Source organism: Penicillium odoratum (genome assembly GCF_028828045.1).
Source record: "Penicillium odoratum strain IBT 22623 chromosome Unknown utg000002l_segment0_segment0, whole genome shotgun sequence".
Classification (NCBI taxonomy): domain Eukaryota; kingdom Fungi; phylum Ascomycota; class Eurotiomycetes; order Eurotiales; family Aspergillaceae; genus Penicillium; species Penicillium odoratum.
The window spans coordinates 971,319-986,726 of record NW_026643144.1 but is presented as its reverse complement, the minus strand read 5'-3'; the positions used below and the strand labels follow the sequence as shown (position 1 = coordinate 986,726).

General features: G+C 47.2%; 5 protein-coding genes across 5 annotated transcripts; 2 read left to right on the top strand and 3 right to left on the bottom strand.

Moving 5' to 3' along the window:
- Nucleotides 1-14: 14 nt before the first annotated feature.
- N7520_002397 (uncharacterized protein) lies at nt 15-4,550 on the bottom strand (the record flags this gene model as incomplete). The annotated part of the gene is made up of 1 exon (XM_057136332.1): nt 15-4,550. The coding sequence occupies one exon, from the start codon at nt 4,548-4,550 to the stop codon at nt 15-17; it is 4,536 nt and encodes a 1,511-aa protein (XP_056999018.1).
- Nucleotides 4,551-5,218: 668 nt separating this feature from the next.
- On the top strand, nt 5,219-5,452 carry N7520_002396 (uncharacterized protein; the record flags this gene model as incomplete). The annotated part of the gene is made up of 1 exon (XM_057136331.1): nt 5,219-5,452. The coding sequence occupies one exon, from the start codon at nt 5,219-5,221 to the stop codon at nt 5,450-5,452; it is 234 nt and encodes a 77-aa protein (XP_056999017.1).
- A 1,318-nt stretch (nt 5,453-6,770) lies between these two features.
- On the bottom strand, nt 6,771-7,905 carry N7520_002395 (kinesin; the record flags this gene model as incomplete). Its single annotated transcript, XM_057136330.1, is given in 3 exon segments — nt 6,771-7,493; nt 7,631-7,869; nt 7,881-7,905. 3 exon segments carry the CDS (start codon nt 7,903-7,905, stop codon nt 6,771-6,773), a joined length of 987 nt encoding a protein of 328 aa, XP_056999016.1.
- Nucleotides 7,906-7,915: 10 nt separating this feature from the next.
- Nucleotides 7,916-8,782, bottom strand: N7520_002394 (uncharacterized protein; the record flags this gene model as incomplete). The annotated part of the gene is made up of 3 exons (XM_057136329.1): nt 7,916-8,441; nt 8,492-8,639; nt 8,758-8,782. 3 exons carry the CDS (start codon nt 8,780-8,782, stop codon nt 7,916-7,918), a joined length of 699 nt encoding a protein of 232 aa, XP_056999015.1.
- Nucleotides 8,783-11,990: 3,208 nt separating this feature from the next.
- On the top strand, nt 11,991-15,315 carry treA (alpha,alpha-trehalase treA; the record flags this gene model as incomplete). The annotated part of the gene is made up of 3 exons (XM_057136328.1): nt 11,991-12,002; nt 12,052-13,785; nt 13,834-15,315. 3 exons carry the CDS (start codon nt 11,991-11,993, stop codon nt 15,313-15,315), a joined length of 3,228 nt encoding a protein of 1,075 aa, XP_056999014.1.
- Between the last annotated feature and the right edge of the window lie 93 nt (nt 15,316-15,408).

Genomic DNA, 15,408 nt, shown 5'->3' with positions numbered 1-15,408 from the left:
AGCCCGCCGCTGCACTACTGCAGCCCCAACAACTCCACAAAGGTAGAAAAGGTGGCAATGTCGAGGATTTTCGTAAATCCATCTGCCGGATTGTCCTTGCTGGGTAAAACAGTCAATTTGACTGTTCTTTTGGTGATTTCGTCACGCACAAAGTGGTAACGAATGTCGAGGAATTTTGTAGCAGGTTTGTAGGCGATATTCGCAGTTTCTGCCAGAATTGCAGCATTATCGCTGTCCATTCGAATCTCCACGGGTTCATTTCCTCGAATCCCCATCTCCTTCATTAGGTGTGATAAGTAAAGGGCGTCCTTTGTAGCCCGGTCCAAGGCAATGTACTCGGCGCATGTGGAAGATGGGGCAACAAGCTGTTGGCGTTTTGAAGACCACAAGATCGGAGTACCGTCGTAAAAGAAGACACAGCCGTCATTTTGGTCCTCACTAATCACAAAAGCGTCGTCGACGTAGATGATAATGAAGCATCCGTCTCGTACAAAAACACACGGATCGAGGGTCAATCCTCGGAATCCCATGCCCTCCAAGATATCCTTGAATTTGTGAAACCAAAGGTGTGCAGCCTGTCGAAGTCCGTACAAAGCACGCTTAATAAGACTCACATAGCCTTTTCTGTCGAATCCTGTCGGCATTCTCATGTACACGATCCTGTCGTCAATAGCTGCATTCAGGTAGGCGGCTACCATGTCAAATTGTCTGATAGACCAACCTTCTCTAGCTGCAACAGCGTAGAGGATCTTCACACTCTGATCGTTGGCCACAGGTGCGTAGCTTTCGTCAAAATCGAGTCCTTGCTCCTGACAATTTCCACAAATCACCCATCGTGCCCTGAATTGAGTCACAAATCCTTTGTTGTCACTTTTGAGGTCGAAGACCCATTTTCCTGGTAGAATCCTAGCTTTTTCAGAGGGGTATGGGACCTCATCCCATGCACCTGCTACTGCCAATTTATGCAGCTGCTCCTCCATAGCTTTCATCCAGAAGTCTGAATATTGAGAAGCACACGCTTCTCTGTAGGTGAGGGGTATCTTGACCGTCCACGCTTTCAAAGAGTGCAGAACGTCGATTTCACCTGCTGGCGGCATATCCTCATCTTCAACGAGGGTGGCAGCCATAACAGCTGCGTCAATTGCCATATTTGCAGCTTTCTCCGCATCAAAGTCCTCATCACCGTAGCGTGTCGTCTGACGTTTTCCCCTCGTAGAGCGTGTCGATTTCCGAACTGTGGTAGGTGCAGGCTCAGGGGATTGCGATCTGGGAGTAAGTTGGGACTCCGAAGAGGTTTTTCTGGGAGAAATCTGGGAGTTTGAAGGCTCTTCCTCGGGAGGGGCAGTAATAAGAGGGATAAGAGGGGTCTCCTCAACCTCGAAGAACTGCGGATCCTCGGCTTCATGTGTAACCTCCACAACAGTGTGTCTGTAAGCGGATCTGATATCCGGGGTAAATTTGGCGATATTGACCTGTTTAGCAGCGATTTCAGCGCGTTTTTGCCATAAATCACTTGATTTTTCGTCGTCTTTGCCCTCCCAAAAGGCAACATCTCGCACAGTGGCGATTTTGTTGGCAATAGGGTCGTAGATCCTGTAAAGGTGACCATTTTCACCCCTGTAGCCGACAAGGTGCCCTGCCCATGCCCTTGGCAGCATTTTCCGGCTCTTTACCCTCTTCTCAGGGGGTACGTTGACGTACGCCTTGCAAAACCAGATTCGGAGATGGTCGAGGCTTGTTGTCTGATCTCTGTCGTCCATGCCTTTCCGCCACATTTCCATAGGTGATTCTTGGGTCTTTCGAGTCCGTAGGCGATTTGTGATGTAGGCAGCTGTAGATAATGCCTCAAACCAGAGGGTTTCAGGTGCGCCGGCATCAATAATCATTGTGCGGGCTATCTGCATCAAATACTGGCCTGACATCTCACTGACGCCGTTTTGCTCATGCATGTAGGGGGCAGAAAGCTCGATCCTGATGCCTGCAGATCTTGCCCATGTGGTGAAATTGCAAAATTCTCTGCCGCCGTCGTAACGCATTTCATGGGGATAGGAACCTGAGCTGTTTTTGACCTTTTCACAGAAATCCTGGAGGTGGCCGGAGGCCTCAGCTTTACTTTTGAGACCTTCCACAAATCGACAGCGAGAGTAGTCATCCGTGACTACTAAGGCATGCTTTTCAGCGTTCACCCCCATAGGTTTAACCTCTTGTAGGTCAACATGAATAAACTGGCCAGGCCGAGTTGCCCTGGTTTGTGGGGTCCTGGAGACAACTTTCTTGGATTTTCCCAGTTTGCAGGCCTCACAGTGGAAATCTCTGTCTGCGTCGATCGGTCCAAAGGCATCTTCATTTGCTCTCATTTTTGGTTGTCCCGCATGTCCGAGTCTTTTGTGGGCGATTTCGGCAGAGAACATGACAATATTAACCTCATTTAGGCCGGTATTGGTGTGTCTGATGAGAGGAACTCCGTGGCTGAAGGAAATGCGGCCAACAATAGCCTTTTCAGGTCCTCGGTCATGAATCGCCATAGTATCGTCGTTATAAGCGATATTCAGCTCACGACGACCCTTGCACGCAGAAAAGAGGTTGAATTTCATTCCTGGAGAGAAGAGACAGTTGATGATAACGTCATAAACATGACCGCCATCTTGGATGAAGGAGATGCGAGCTTTTCCATAGCCTGTAGCTTTGCCTGACACCCCCGGAGTAGCAGAATCCCACTCATGCTTCTCGCCGTTTTTGAATTCATGAAATTCGTCCATAAATGCCATATTCGTGCAGATATGAGCATAACTGCCAGTATCCATTATCCACTGCTGAGTGCATAGGTTGGCAGGAACTGTAATTCTGTGCTCATCCATCCCGGCGTGTTCCTGAATCGATTTCGGCACGGACGACAATGCGACGCAGTTTTCAATAACAGCATCAAATACGGCCTCAGATACCGCTTCCACCACTCCTTCCACAGCGGCAGCGACCAAATCCCCTGCCAGATTATTGCCTTCGTCGTTAAGGTTCGGAAGTGGGTGTAGTGGGTTTTCGGGGTCGTCTTCAGCCAGAATCGGTGGATTGTCGTTCGCAGGAGGAATCGCATTCGAGTCGTTCGGCGTCGCGCTTAGTGCCACTGCACTAATTTGCGTAGCTTCACGGTGGTTGTCCTGTGAATTGAGTGCATCAAAATCAGCGAATTCGCCAGCTTGAAGGGGGGTATTGTGATAATTTTCGTTGTCCACAAGCCTATCGTAAGCCTGTTTGAGAAAGTCGTCTGCTGCTTTTGTCAGGTGATTGTGCTTCTCTGCGAGAGGGTTTTCAAAATCGAACTGATCTTCGAAATCTTCGGGGATGTGGGGTACGACCATAGCGGAGAAGTGGCCAGCGTAGTAATCGTCCATATACCCCGCGCTTGTCGCCTGCATACTGGTGGTAACAGCTGAAGTGTCCTTATCTTGCGTGAAGGTTGACGGCGTCGTCGTCGTATTTGACGAATTCGACAGATTCAACGGATTTGCACCCCCGCTGGTGCCCCTCTTGTACTGCCAAAGAGCCCCTGGACCCTCCCATCCTGGTGGTCGAAGATCTGGTCGAAGACAGTAGCATTTGTTGGTTTTGTGTAGATATCCACAGTGGGCACAGTTTTTATCCTTGTTTTGTGGCTTATTGAGCTGTGCTTTCACATGTAGTTCGTCAGAGATTCCGGGTCCAGGGCGGTTCTTTTGGTCTTTCAGTTCGAGAACAGTTTTGTAGTTGCCACCACGTCCACCTGAAGTCTTCTTCTCTTTTTCGGCCTTTGGGGTTTTAGCAGCAGCTTGTCGAGATGTAGCCTGATAATTTGGGCCTTTTTCTTTGGCCTGAAGGCGTCCGACGACGTCGTTGAGAATACGCTGCATTTGATCAGCGTTCATGATATGTCGTTCAGTTGCAACAGAAGGTAGGCCAGAGAGAATCATGTCTTTAAGTGTATCATCGCCCATGGTGCCGATAATGATCATCAGTACGCCGAAAGGGGGCAACACTATTCCGTTCTCCTTCATTTTGATCCATCCATCCCTCACGGCCTGCACATAAATGCTAGGTAGCGGGAAATCATCAGGTTTAAGCATGTACCAGTCCGTGGCGGTGTTGCATTCGGCAAAAACGCCGACGCCGCAAAACTCCTCGGTAATTGCGTCAAAAACCTCGTCAGCAAGGTCTAACCTTTTGTCCGTGGCTCTGAGCTTCGAGTTTGTATCTTGGGACACTGTTCCAAGCATCCAACTGGCTACCAGGGTTGAGATAGCAAGCCAGTTGTTGGCCATAGTGCTTTCATCGTTGTCAGGTCGTTCAATAGAAGAGTTGATGAGGTGAACAAGTTTGTGAGCTTTCAGCGCGATTTCAACGCTGTTTCTCCAGTTCCTGTATTGGCTGGGTTCGGACAGTGTTTCCTTGAAGTGATAGAGACTAATTTTGTCAGCTTGTGGCAGGAATTGTCCTTGGTGTTGACGTGTTTGAGAAGGGAGAACATCCCATCCCTTCTTCACGCGGGGCACACCCTCTGGAGGGATAGGTGTGGCCATGTTGTTGTTGTTTGAAGATGAACTTCTGTTATTGTTGGTGCTGTGCAGCGGTTGCGATCCGGCACAGGAATGTGGGGCTGCCGAAGCTTAGTCGGAATAAGCTTTCAAAGCAAAATGGAGTGTACACAAGAAAAAGGGTGTCAAAAAGACACAAAGGGTGTCAAAAAGACACAAAGGGTGTTTTATCAGGCGTGATCAGTGCCCAAAACGGAGGTTTTGTGAGTCCTTGGACTCGAGAATTCAGTCAGAAAAAGGTCTGTTTTGTGTGGGCTGTAGGTTGTTGACGTTTCCGTTGTAAACCGTGTGCTCCGGGCTCATAACCTCTTGGCGCCAATAGGCCCCAAGCGGGGAAGATGGAAGATGACTACAATATGTAGGCTGACAGCTTCACACAAAACGTATGTGATATTGGGTATGGGGGGAGAAAAGAGAGAAGGAGCAGAAGATCTAGAGGATATCCCCCCAGACCCAAAACTAAGCTAGTCCTAAACGGGATGCCAGCGCTGCTCAGGTCACATGATATGACCCAGGGACACCGACAGAATACTATATTCATGGCACTTCCTTTCCTGGGCCCGCTTTCGGGGCTTGGGGATGTCACCGAAGGCTTTGATGCTTTACTCGCTTTGACGGGGACGGTCGCAAATGAAGGCTACGATATATACAGTATGGTACAGGACCCTAGTCGTGCCCCTGTGATGATTCTCAGTATGCTGCTGGGCTTCGACACTGGTGCAGCATTTGGTGAAATCAGTGATGAATCATTGGGAGCCTTGGAATACGATTCTCTCGCTGCCTCTCGGCGCGGTATGACAATCGATGAGATAAAGGGATTTGGACGTGTGTTTGAAGCGAAGATGAATCAAGTCGATTCTATTGTTAGCAAGTCCTTGAGACGTTGAGATTACAAGTCATGCAGCTACTGATTGTATCAATATCGTAGATAAACAGAAAACTAATGAAATTCGATTGATTTGATGTTACTGGTTCCGTTGGCTGGATACTAATGACACTAGCCTTTAAGGATATGACAGCCAAGATAGCTAGGCGAACCTTCTGCTTGCTTCTGTCTCCCTCTGCTGCTTCTACGTGTATAATTCTTCCAGGACTTTATCAGCAGAATATTTATGCATCTCCTGGACCCCATCTCTCTCTGAACAGAAGAACAGTGGTTTGAGATTTTAACGAGCGAAGTCGATAATATTTTCCTCCATTGAATGCAGCCAGCAGTAAAGGCCTCAGTGGTATGTAGCTTAATTATATCTAAATATGTCATTAACACAGCGCCAAATGACTGTCTAGCCGCACGCATTTTCTTTAGTATCTAGCTATCTATTCCGATCTATATGCATTGTATTTATGCAAGAAAATCCATTTTTCTTCTTCAACTTTCGTCTAGGCTAGCGGATAAAGAAGTATAATCGTCTATATAGTATAGTAGCGAGACTCAGTCCCTATATGGATTACTATACCGTGATGGGTCACATCTTGTCCCTTACATTAGAGAAACGGCTTTATTAATACGAGCGTAGTACCAAAGTCGGGCATCGTTCACAGCCCGCGCCATTTACGGCCTTGCGCTCACAAAATTCCAAAAAATGATTTGAGTGCACTATATAATCCAAGTAAAAGTGATGTTCGGTACATACGACCATAGGGTGTGGAGAACAGGGCTTCCCGTCCGCTCAGCCGTACTTAAGCCACACGCCGGTTAGTTAGTAGTATGGTGGGTGACCACATGCGAATCCTGACTGTTGTATGTTTTTGTTTCACATATCAGATATATGTGCATGAAGTAATACAAAAGCGAAAGAGAAAGAAGGCCAGAAGGGTAAAGCTACCACAATATACGCCTCTATAAACCTGACATTTTCTAGCAATAATCTATTAAGAATCCTCTGTTTCCTTCCATATCAGGCAGAGCGATCAATCAAGAACAGTAAATGCGCGTGGCAATTACGGGGTTTAATCCAATTTACTGTCGAGCGTTTCTTGTTCTATAAACTGCGCTCCTATGATTTCCAACATCTGAACAGTATTCTTTCCCTTTCCTTGTTTTGTGGCTAGGCTTGGTTCTTACAACTGGCAAATTCTGTGGCTAGCCGGATTAGCCCCCGATTGGCAAGTAAATCTTACTTGAACGTGTATCTAGGTTTACCCATGAATTTACGAGAATAACAACATGAACATGAGTTGTGTTGATCCATGTGTTCTCTAAGGCTAGCTTTGAAGTTCTCTGTCTGCATGTAGGATCCAGAAAATGACTCGAGTAACCATATACAAGAAGAAGTATCTCATAGCTTTCGCTAGCTTATATTGGATAGTGACGAAGTGAGGATGATTAGGACCGAGAGCCCATTCAAAGGCTTTGAAATCCCGGATTAATAGCGCTTCTCTATCTTTAGATCGCCCAAAGATGCGCAAAACATTTGCCGCGAATAAAACGCTATTGAGGAGCTCCAGGTCATCTGGGCTAGAGATTGCCTCTAAAATTTCCATAGACTGTGTAGCCCAGTGCGTCATATTCGTGAAATCACCATATCGGTACGCAATTTCACATGCCACTCTGCACAGAATAGCCCACTGCCGGAGCGGGCCTTTAGAAGAGGGCCGATATGAGATAGCCGATCGAATATGCCGGTAAATAGCATGTGAAGGTTCCGTTTTCAGATACGACAGTGTGATGGGTTGGCGGTCGTAGAGCTTATCAGAAAGGATTTGCAGCGACTGATGACTCCACCTTTCAATTTGTCCATTGACCTCAAGCCAGTTACGTGTCGCAAGTCGAACCAGCCAGTGAAGTACGAAGGACTTCTGGTCTATGCCCAAACAAATCAATGAATAGTCTCTCAGAACCCTGACGTTTGTTTCGAAGTGTTCGAGATAAGGCGTATCTAGGTTTTCCTTCCATCTCCTAAATAAGGTTCTTCCGACCGCAAAAAGCTTTACTGGGAGACATAATCTGCGAAAAAATGCTCCATATCTCAATTCATTCCGCATAGATTTATCAAGAGTGTCAGAGCCCAGCTAAGAAAGTCAAAAGGGACTCGAATGTCAAGCGGTAGCCCATGAAACCACACATGACCAGTAGGACTTTTGCCCATAGGTGTGTGACGCAATAGTTCTTCCGGTATCCCTTGTCTATCGAAGAAACTCATCAAAGACAGGAGCGAAGCTGCTTTGGGATGAGTTCTCTGGATATCGTTGAACGATACCTGCCAAGCAACCAAAATGGAATGGCTAGCTTCCCAGTCACGACGATGATGGTCAGCCTCATAATCCAGAAGCCCCAAGATGCTCTTGTCGCTTCTCTGAAACTCTTCAATATACTGAGAGACTGAGCAACGAGGCGCATGGTTATTTATTTAGGCAGTTGCCTGAGCTATGGCTAGCGGCATTGACTCAAGGAGTTTCACAAGCTTCACAAGAAGCTTCTCATCCTTCTCGCCCTGTCGACCCAGATAGCTGAGTTTCCTCTTCACAAGAGAGAGTGCTGCAAGCTTATCCATTGGGTTTATTTGGAGTATATCGTTCGTGTTGGCGAACTTTGTAGCAATATGTCGATCGCGCGTCGTCAGGATGATGGAGCCATTTGGCCCACAGGGCAGAAAGGCAATCAACGGCGGGCCGTCGCTTCGTCCCCTATAGAAAAATTCATCGTTGTCATGGTTATCGAGAACAAGGACCCATTTTCGGAAACGGAGCCAATTGGAGACGAGCTTGACTGGGTTGGCATTGGGGTCCTGATGGTCTGGGATTCTGTTCAGACTGGCAATATCTTGGAAACTCTGCTGCAGGCGGGCTACATTGCTTGCATGCGCCCAAAGAACACACTTATCAGGAGATTCCTCCTGGATGCGATAACAGCACTCCACAGCCAACTGTGATTTTCTTCCTGAAGTCAACACCAAGATGTAGTCCAATTGTTCTCAATAACTTACCCAACACCGCCCAGGCCAACTAGTGCTATGGCTGATGCCGGTCTTAGACATCCTTCGAGAATTCGGTCACACAGCCCTCGATTATCAATGAAATCTGGATCTCGGGAGAAAGGAACAGTAGAAAATGGCCCCAGTGGAGCTTCTGGGCCTTTTGTGAATAAAATTAGCTCTAAATTTGCCAAAGTATAGGTAAAGCTTAATTGGGGGATAGATTTTCACGTTCAGAACACCGTTATTGATTGCTGACTGTACGCCAGAATTCGTACCACCGAACGAAACGCTTGGTGCCATAATAATAGCCCCAAAGACGGAAAAGTTGGTTGATCTGGTAAGGGAGTCAAAAGGGGTAAACAACAAGAATCCGAGAGACTTCTTGTGCGCAAGCTGAGCCTCATTGTCAGCGGGCCAGTCAACACCACAGTAGAATAGCACAATAGGATTGGGGGCCAAGATTTCGGATATATCACATTTTTGCCGAGTAACGATCGAATTGCAAAGTTAGTGTTATGGTATCAAGAATGAGTTATTCATAGGGTCATTCATAGGTCTTTTCAACAATGTAAGGTAAGGCAATAATCACCAAACAATACAGTATACTAGACTTATTCTCACCGCAGTCCCCGCGAGGACAAGGGGACTAGAGTTCCGCAGAGCCCAAAGATATTGAATTGCGCCTACTGTTCGCGGACGCAAAGTGTTGGCCCATTCCCTGCTCTATGTGCTCCTAAATTACTTTTGTAATCTCGAACCTGATAGGCAGACGTTTTTTGTATCCCTTGAAATACCGAATACTTCTTCTGCCACATGATCATGATCATATTTTGCTACCATTTCTGCGGAGATACTCATAATTTGAAACCCGGCTACCATAATTGAAAATCGCACAAATTGAAGGCTGCAAGCTAATGAGAGGCCTTGGAAAAGCATCTTACATCTCCACAACAACCGGGTTAAAAGTGTTCAGGTGGGTGAACGGATGCCTGATTTCCCTAGCTAGAGCGGCGAGCCGCCCATGACATTAAATGGTGGGCGCTAGGTGAACACGGCCAAACTTATGTTGTTTTGTGTTTTGTGTTCTGTCTTATTTGGATATCCTTGAGTTGCGCAGTATGATAGATTATGTGGATAAATGGTGAAAAGTGAGAAGGTGTCAAAAATTCCCAAAGGTATAATTGGTGTGCACATTACTCTGTGGCCTGAAGCATTCTCTTCTTCACTATGTTGAAGATGAACCTCTAGAGTCTGTTCAAGCTCCTTGAGCTCCTTTTAAAAGGTATGAAATCACCTGGACTGCCATCAATATCTGCAGTCCACCGTGATTAGGAGACAGGGATGCACCCCACTGCTGCGGCAGAATCATGGAGTGCATAATTTTCGGTAGTCTGGCCCACTAGAGATACGGTGTTATAAGAGCGCATGGGCCACATGCGAAATCTGTGTCAAGAAAGTGGCGTAGATCAAGAATCCGCGTGTAGTTGGTTGTGAAGAGAAGGAATGTTGGGAAATGATGGCTAGCTGGACGGCCTAGTAAGTCTCGCGTTAGATTTGAACAGGATGTAGAGTACCGCATAGGTTTCTCGCGCGGGTTTTCTCATCTTCGGGGATGAAACCGGACGACGACCGGCTTACATGTCACGTTTGGGATACAAAGCTCTGAATATGTGCCGTGATTTGTTTGACGAGTGGTGTGAATTTTGATGCAGGGTGAGCGGATATTGGGGCAGAACAGGTGCTCCTCTGCTTTGAAACGTCGATAACGCCTTGTGTTTTGTTAAACATACCGATTAAGTAATGGGAAACCGTTGACGAGGGTACTTTCAGGCTAGCGAGTTCCACAATCAATAGTTTTAGCGATAGTAGCTGTTGGCACTGCAAGCATAGGGCCCCATGTCTCAGCATAGAAAGATTATTCAAGGTTGAAAAGCCTCAAGTTAATTTTGGAAGTCTCTTATGTGATTTACGCCCATCGTAATTCGCGCAAATGATATAGAGCTTCCACACCCTGGGTCTTAACAATGCAAGATTCACGTAGCGGCCGTCAGCCTGGTACTTCTACCTACCATAAATGTCCTAATTATTGATGCTGGAGGGTGTACACAATCACTTGTGATTATGTAGAAACATTCAACATGGAAATATTGTCACAACTGATTTTAGACTAAATCGCTCGCTACATCTCTCGACTAACGTATATCACAGACGGGCCGCGCACACAAGCGGGTCGCGCATCCCCGAACACCACAGTAAATGCGATAAATTACCTTGTTATGTCAACAATAGTGGATTATGAGAAATTTCGCTCCAAGTACACATAGTTCTTTCCAAATAATATTTAGGCACTTTAGGAAGTTTCGAGAGTTTTAATGATCAGTGCTGATAATTGTAATACATGCATATATTTTTTCCAGTCCAAGGGCGTAATTTTGGTATGTCGATGATATGATTGTTCAATTTTTTGAAAATCGATATATGCATATAAAATTCCTTCTCAATGTCTATCGGCCGATACTAAATCTGATTAATAATATGGTTAATGAGATAATTGTTAACTTGGGGAAGTAAATACCGCATTTACTATGGTGCTCGATGGTGCGCGACCCGCGCGTGGAATAACCGTTAACTTCATCCACACTTAGTCAGCATGCACCAGTGCGGCTGACAAATGGTAGATGACAAAGCCAAATTTCGTAACTTTCTGCTCTTTCAGACCGACATACATTGGGCTAGCTCATCGCCTGAGGAATCAGCATAACACTTGCGTGAATTTCCAAATGCCCAGGTCCTTGTCAACTAGTCATTCCACCATACCAAGATAGACCTGATATCAGTCAACTTCTCATCGTTGCCCACTTGCCTTGTATGGAAACGGGGGTTTGTCGGGCGTTTTGCGGAACCAGCCACTCCACATCTTCAACCCCACAAACTTTGAATCAAACTCTCTTTTACTCGATGACGCCGTTCCGAACCTCCATCCGGCCACAACCTGGTCCGCCAATACCACAACGTGAGAAATAACGGCTTAGTATGGACAGTTATCCAAGTTGCCGTGGCTTTACCCCACGTTTCCCGGTACTTCCGGCAATACAATCAAGTCATTGGAGGTAGCAGCCGCCTCATACGACATTGCCAATCTTTTTCTTCAAACGGCATCGGCTTGGTCCCACAGCCTCCCTAACTCGTATGGCCGAGTGGCGCTTCAACCCCGATTTACAATACGGAGTACCCAGGTGGAAGTAGCCTCCACTTTTTCCCCACAGTTAGCTATGAGATCAGGGAATGGGCCTGAGTGTGGATGGTGAGTGCCTGAATCGGTTGTCAAGCTAGGATTGGTAGAATCACTTAAATTACTAAAGTTTTGCGGTGGTCTTCGATTGGCTTAAGGTTTAATTGGCGCTTTTCGCCTTCTTACTCTTCCCAACATTCTCACTTTTCTTTCTTGAGACAACTAAGCACCCATTGATTCAAAAAGACTGCCTTTAACGGGTGAGAACACTGCAAGATGCAGTTCAAAGTGAGTGAACCTGCCCTACAATTTATCAGAGAGGAACTGACAAGCAAAGTTCTCCACGTGGGCAGTGCTCCCACTGCTCTTGAACTTCACCTCTCAAGTTCAAGGAAGGTCATCAGCTTCAAAAAACCGCGTTGCACAGTCCATGCGACGATACATGGCATCTGGTATCAGCAACTCCAGCAGCAATGTCTATCAAACTGATTTCGACGGCGTCACATGGGATGATGATAACTGGCTGCTATCAACCACGAATCTCGAGCAAGGTCAATTCCAGACACGAGGATCCGTGGCGAACGGATATCTTGGCATTAACGTTGCTAGCGTCGGACCTTTCTTCGAGGTCGACTCCGTGGAAGATGGCGGTGATGGAATTAGTGGCTGGCCTCTGTTCTCACGTCGACAGTCATTTGCGACGATCAGTGGATTTTTCGATGCGCAGCCAAACACCAATGAGTCGAACTACCCATGGCTGTCCCAGTATGGCTGGGATAGTGTGATCAGCGGGGTACCTCACTGGAGTGGTTTGATTCTGGACTTAGGCGATGGTACTTACTTGGATGCGACTGTGGATAACACTACCATCTCCAACTTCACCTCCACCTACGACTTCAAGTCGGGTGTTTTGCTGTGGAAGTATATCTGGACTCCCAAACAAGGCTCTTTTGACATCACCTATCGCCTTTTCGCCAATAAGCTTTATGTCAACCAGGCAGTGGTTGACATGCAGATTTTGTCCAGCGTTGATACCAATATTTCAGTCGTGAACGTTCTGGATGGAGCGTCAGCGGTGCGAACTGATTTTGTCAACTCCGGTGAAGATGATGGTGCCATTTACTCCGCCGTGCGACCGAATGGAGTTGCCAATGTGACTGCCTACATCTATGCTAATATGACAGGCCCAGATATGGACTTTTCTTCACTTCAGGTTGTCACTGGCAAGCCATATGTCAGCAGCAATGACTCATCGATTGCCCAGTCCGTCACCGTAAATCTGAAGGCTGGAAAAACATCCCAGATCACTAAGTTTGTAGGCGGGGCATCTTCAGACGCATTTGACGATCCACAACAGATCGCGAAGAATGCTTCTTCTACCGCTCTGCAAAATGGGTACATGAAGTCTCTGCTCTCGCATGTGACCGAGTGGGCAAATGTCATGCCAGCAGATTCAGTTGATCGCTACACATTCCCCAACAACAGCACTTTACCCACAGACTCATTCATCATTGATTCTGCTGTGATCGCCGTCGCCAACACATACTACCTTCTTCAAAATACGGTTGGTACTAATGCGATCAATGTTTCGTCATCGACCTCCCTGAACACAGACAGTATCTCTGTTGGTGGATTGACATCAGATTCTTATGCCGGTCAGGTTTTCTGGGACGCCGATATCTGGATGCAGCCTGGCCTTACAGCATCCCACCCCGAGGCCGCTCAGCGTATTACAAATTATCGTGTGAAGCTACATTCACAAGCGCAGGAGAATATCAAAACGAAGATCGCTGGCTCGAAGAACCAAACCCAGTTTTCCTCGTCTGCGGCTATTTACCCGTGGACTAGTGGACGCTATGGTAATTGCACTGCCACTGGACCGTGCTGGGATTACGAGTATCACTTGAACGGAGACATCGCCATGTCTTTGGTCAACCAGTGGGTCACTACTGGAGACACCCAATTCTTCAAGGAGAATTTGTACCCGATCTACGACTCCGTTGCTACTCTATACTCAGACCTCCTGCAGCGGAATGGATCTTCCTGGACTCTAACCAACATGACGGATCCCGTGAGTGCTCCCGAGCTAATTGATAATTTACAAAGCTGACCTTTCTAGGATGAGTATGCTAACCAGGTTGATGCGGGTGGCTTTACCATGCCGCTCATTGCCAAAACTCTCACAAACGCAAATTCCTTCCGTCAGCAGTTTGGACTAGAGGAAAACTCAACCTGGGATGAAATAGCTGACAGTGTGTTGGTCATTCGCGAGAATGGTGTGACCCTCGAGTTCACCACTATGAACGGAAGTGCAGTGGTCAAACAAGCGGATGTGGTTCTAAACACCTATCCACTGGATTACACTTCCAACTACACTACCCAAGATTCATTGAACGATCTCGACTATTATGCAGCCAAGCAGTCCTCCGATGGCCCCGCGATGACATGGGCTATCTTCTCCATCGTGGCAAATGAGATGTCACCATCTGGATGCTCAGCGTACACCTACGCTCAATATGCGTATAAACCATACACCCGTGCTCCATTCTTCCAAATCTCAGAGCAGTTGATTGACAACTCTACCACCAATGGCGGCACCCACCCTGCATTCCCATTCCTTACTGGACATGGAGGTTCGAACCAGGTTGCGTTGTTCGGCTACTTGGGACTGCGACTTATGCCTGACGACGTCCTCTACGTTGACCCGAATCTGCCTCCTCAAATTCCTCACATCCAGTATCGAACCTTTTACTGGCGCGGATGGCCTATTTCTGCGCAGTCGAATTACACCCACACCACGATCAGCCGAGCCAGCTCTGCCCCTCTTAGCTCCGCAGACAGTCGATTTGCGAACATGTCGATTTCGATCAGTGCGGGCTCTGACTCCAACCTGACAAGCTACCAGCTACCTGTGACAGGGACAGTGGTAATCCCCAACCGCCAGATCGGGTCAATAAACACCGTCGCTGGAAATCTCGTGCAATGCCAGCCCGTCGACTCCATAGATTCGTACGAGCCAGGCCAATTCCCCATATCAGCGATTGACGGAGCCGCTTCCACGAAATGGCAGCCATCTTTAGCAGCGAATTGGAGCTCCATTACCGTTGCGCTCGGTCCAGAGGCCGGATCCATGGTAACAGGTTTCTATTTCGACTGGGCACAAGCACCCCCAGTCAACGCGACCGTGATTTTCCACGACGAAAACATTCAGCAGGCGTTGATTTCCTATGATCCATCCAGTCCGAACATGGGGTTCACGGTCGCTGCTACGCTGAACGGAATAGCACCCTCAGACCCTTATGATGCGAAAACCACCAATCTGGATGCTATTGCTATTCCTACGGGAAATACAACTAACTTTACACTTCCGTCGCCTATTCCAGCTGCGCAATATGCATCGCTTCTTATCTTAGGCAACCAAGGTCTTGATGCCGTTGATGTGCAGTACGGAAATGGAACTGGTGCCACAGTTGCTGAGTGGGCTATACTTGGCCCGAATAATCAGACTTCATCTAGCATGAGCAAGAGGAAGTTGGGAGTGAAGCCAGCTAGCTTTAATAATTCTGGCTTGATGACGCGTCGCAAGCTTACTCGGCACTAAATGCGCTGACCGGCATGGAACCATTAAATCAGTTTTAAATTTATTCGAACATCATTTCTTCATTCACACTGATAAAGTCTGATTCTTCAACTA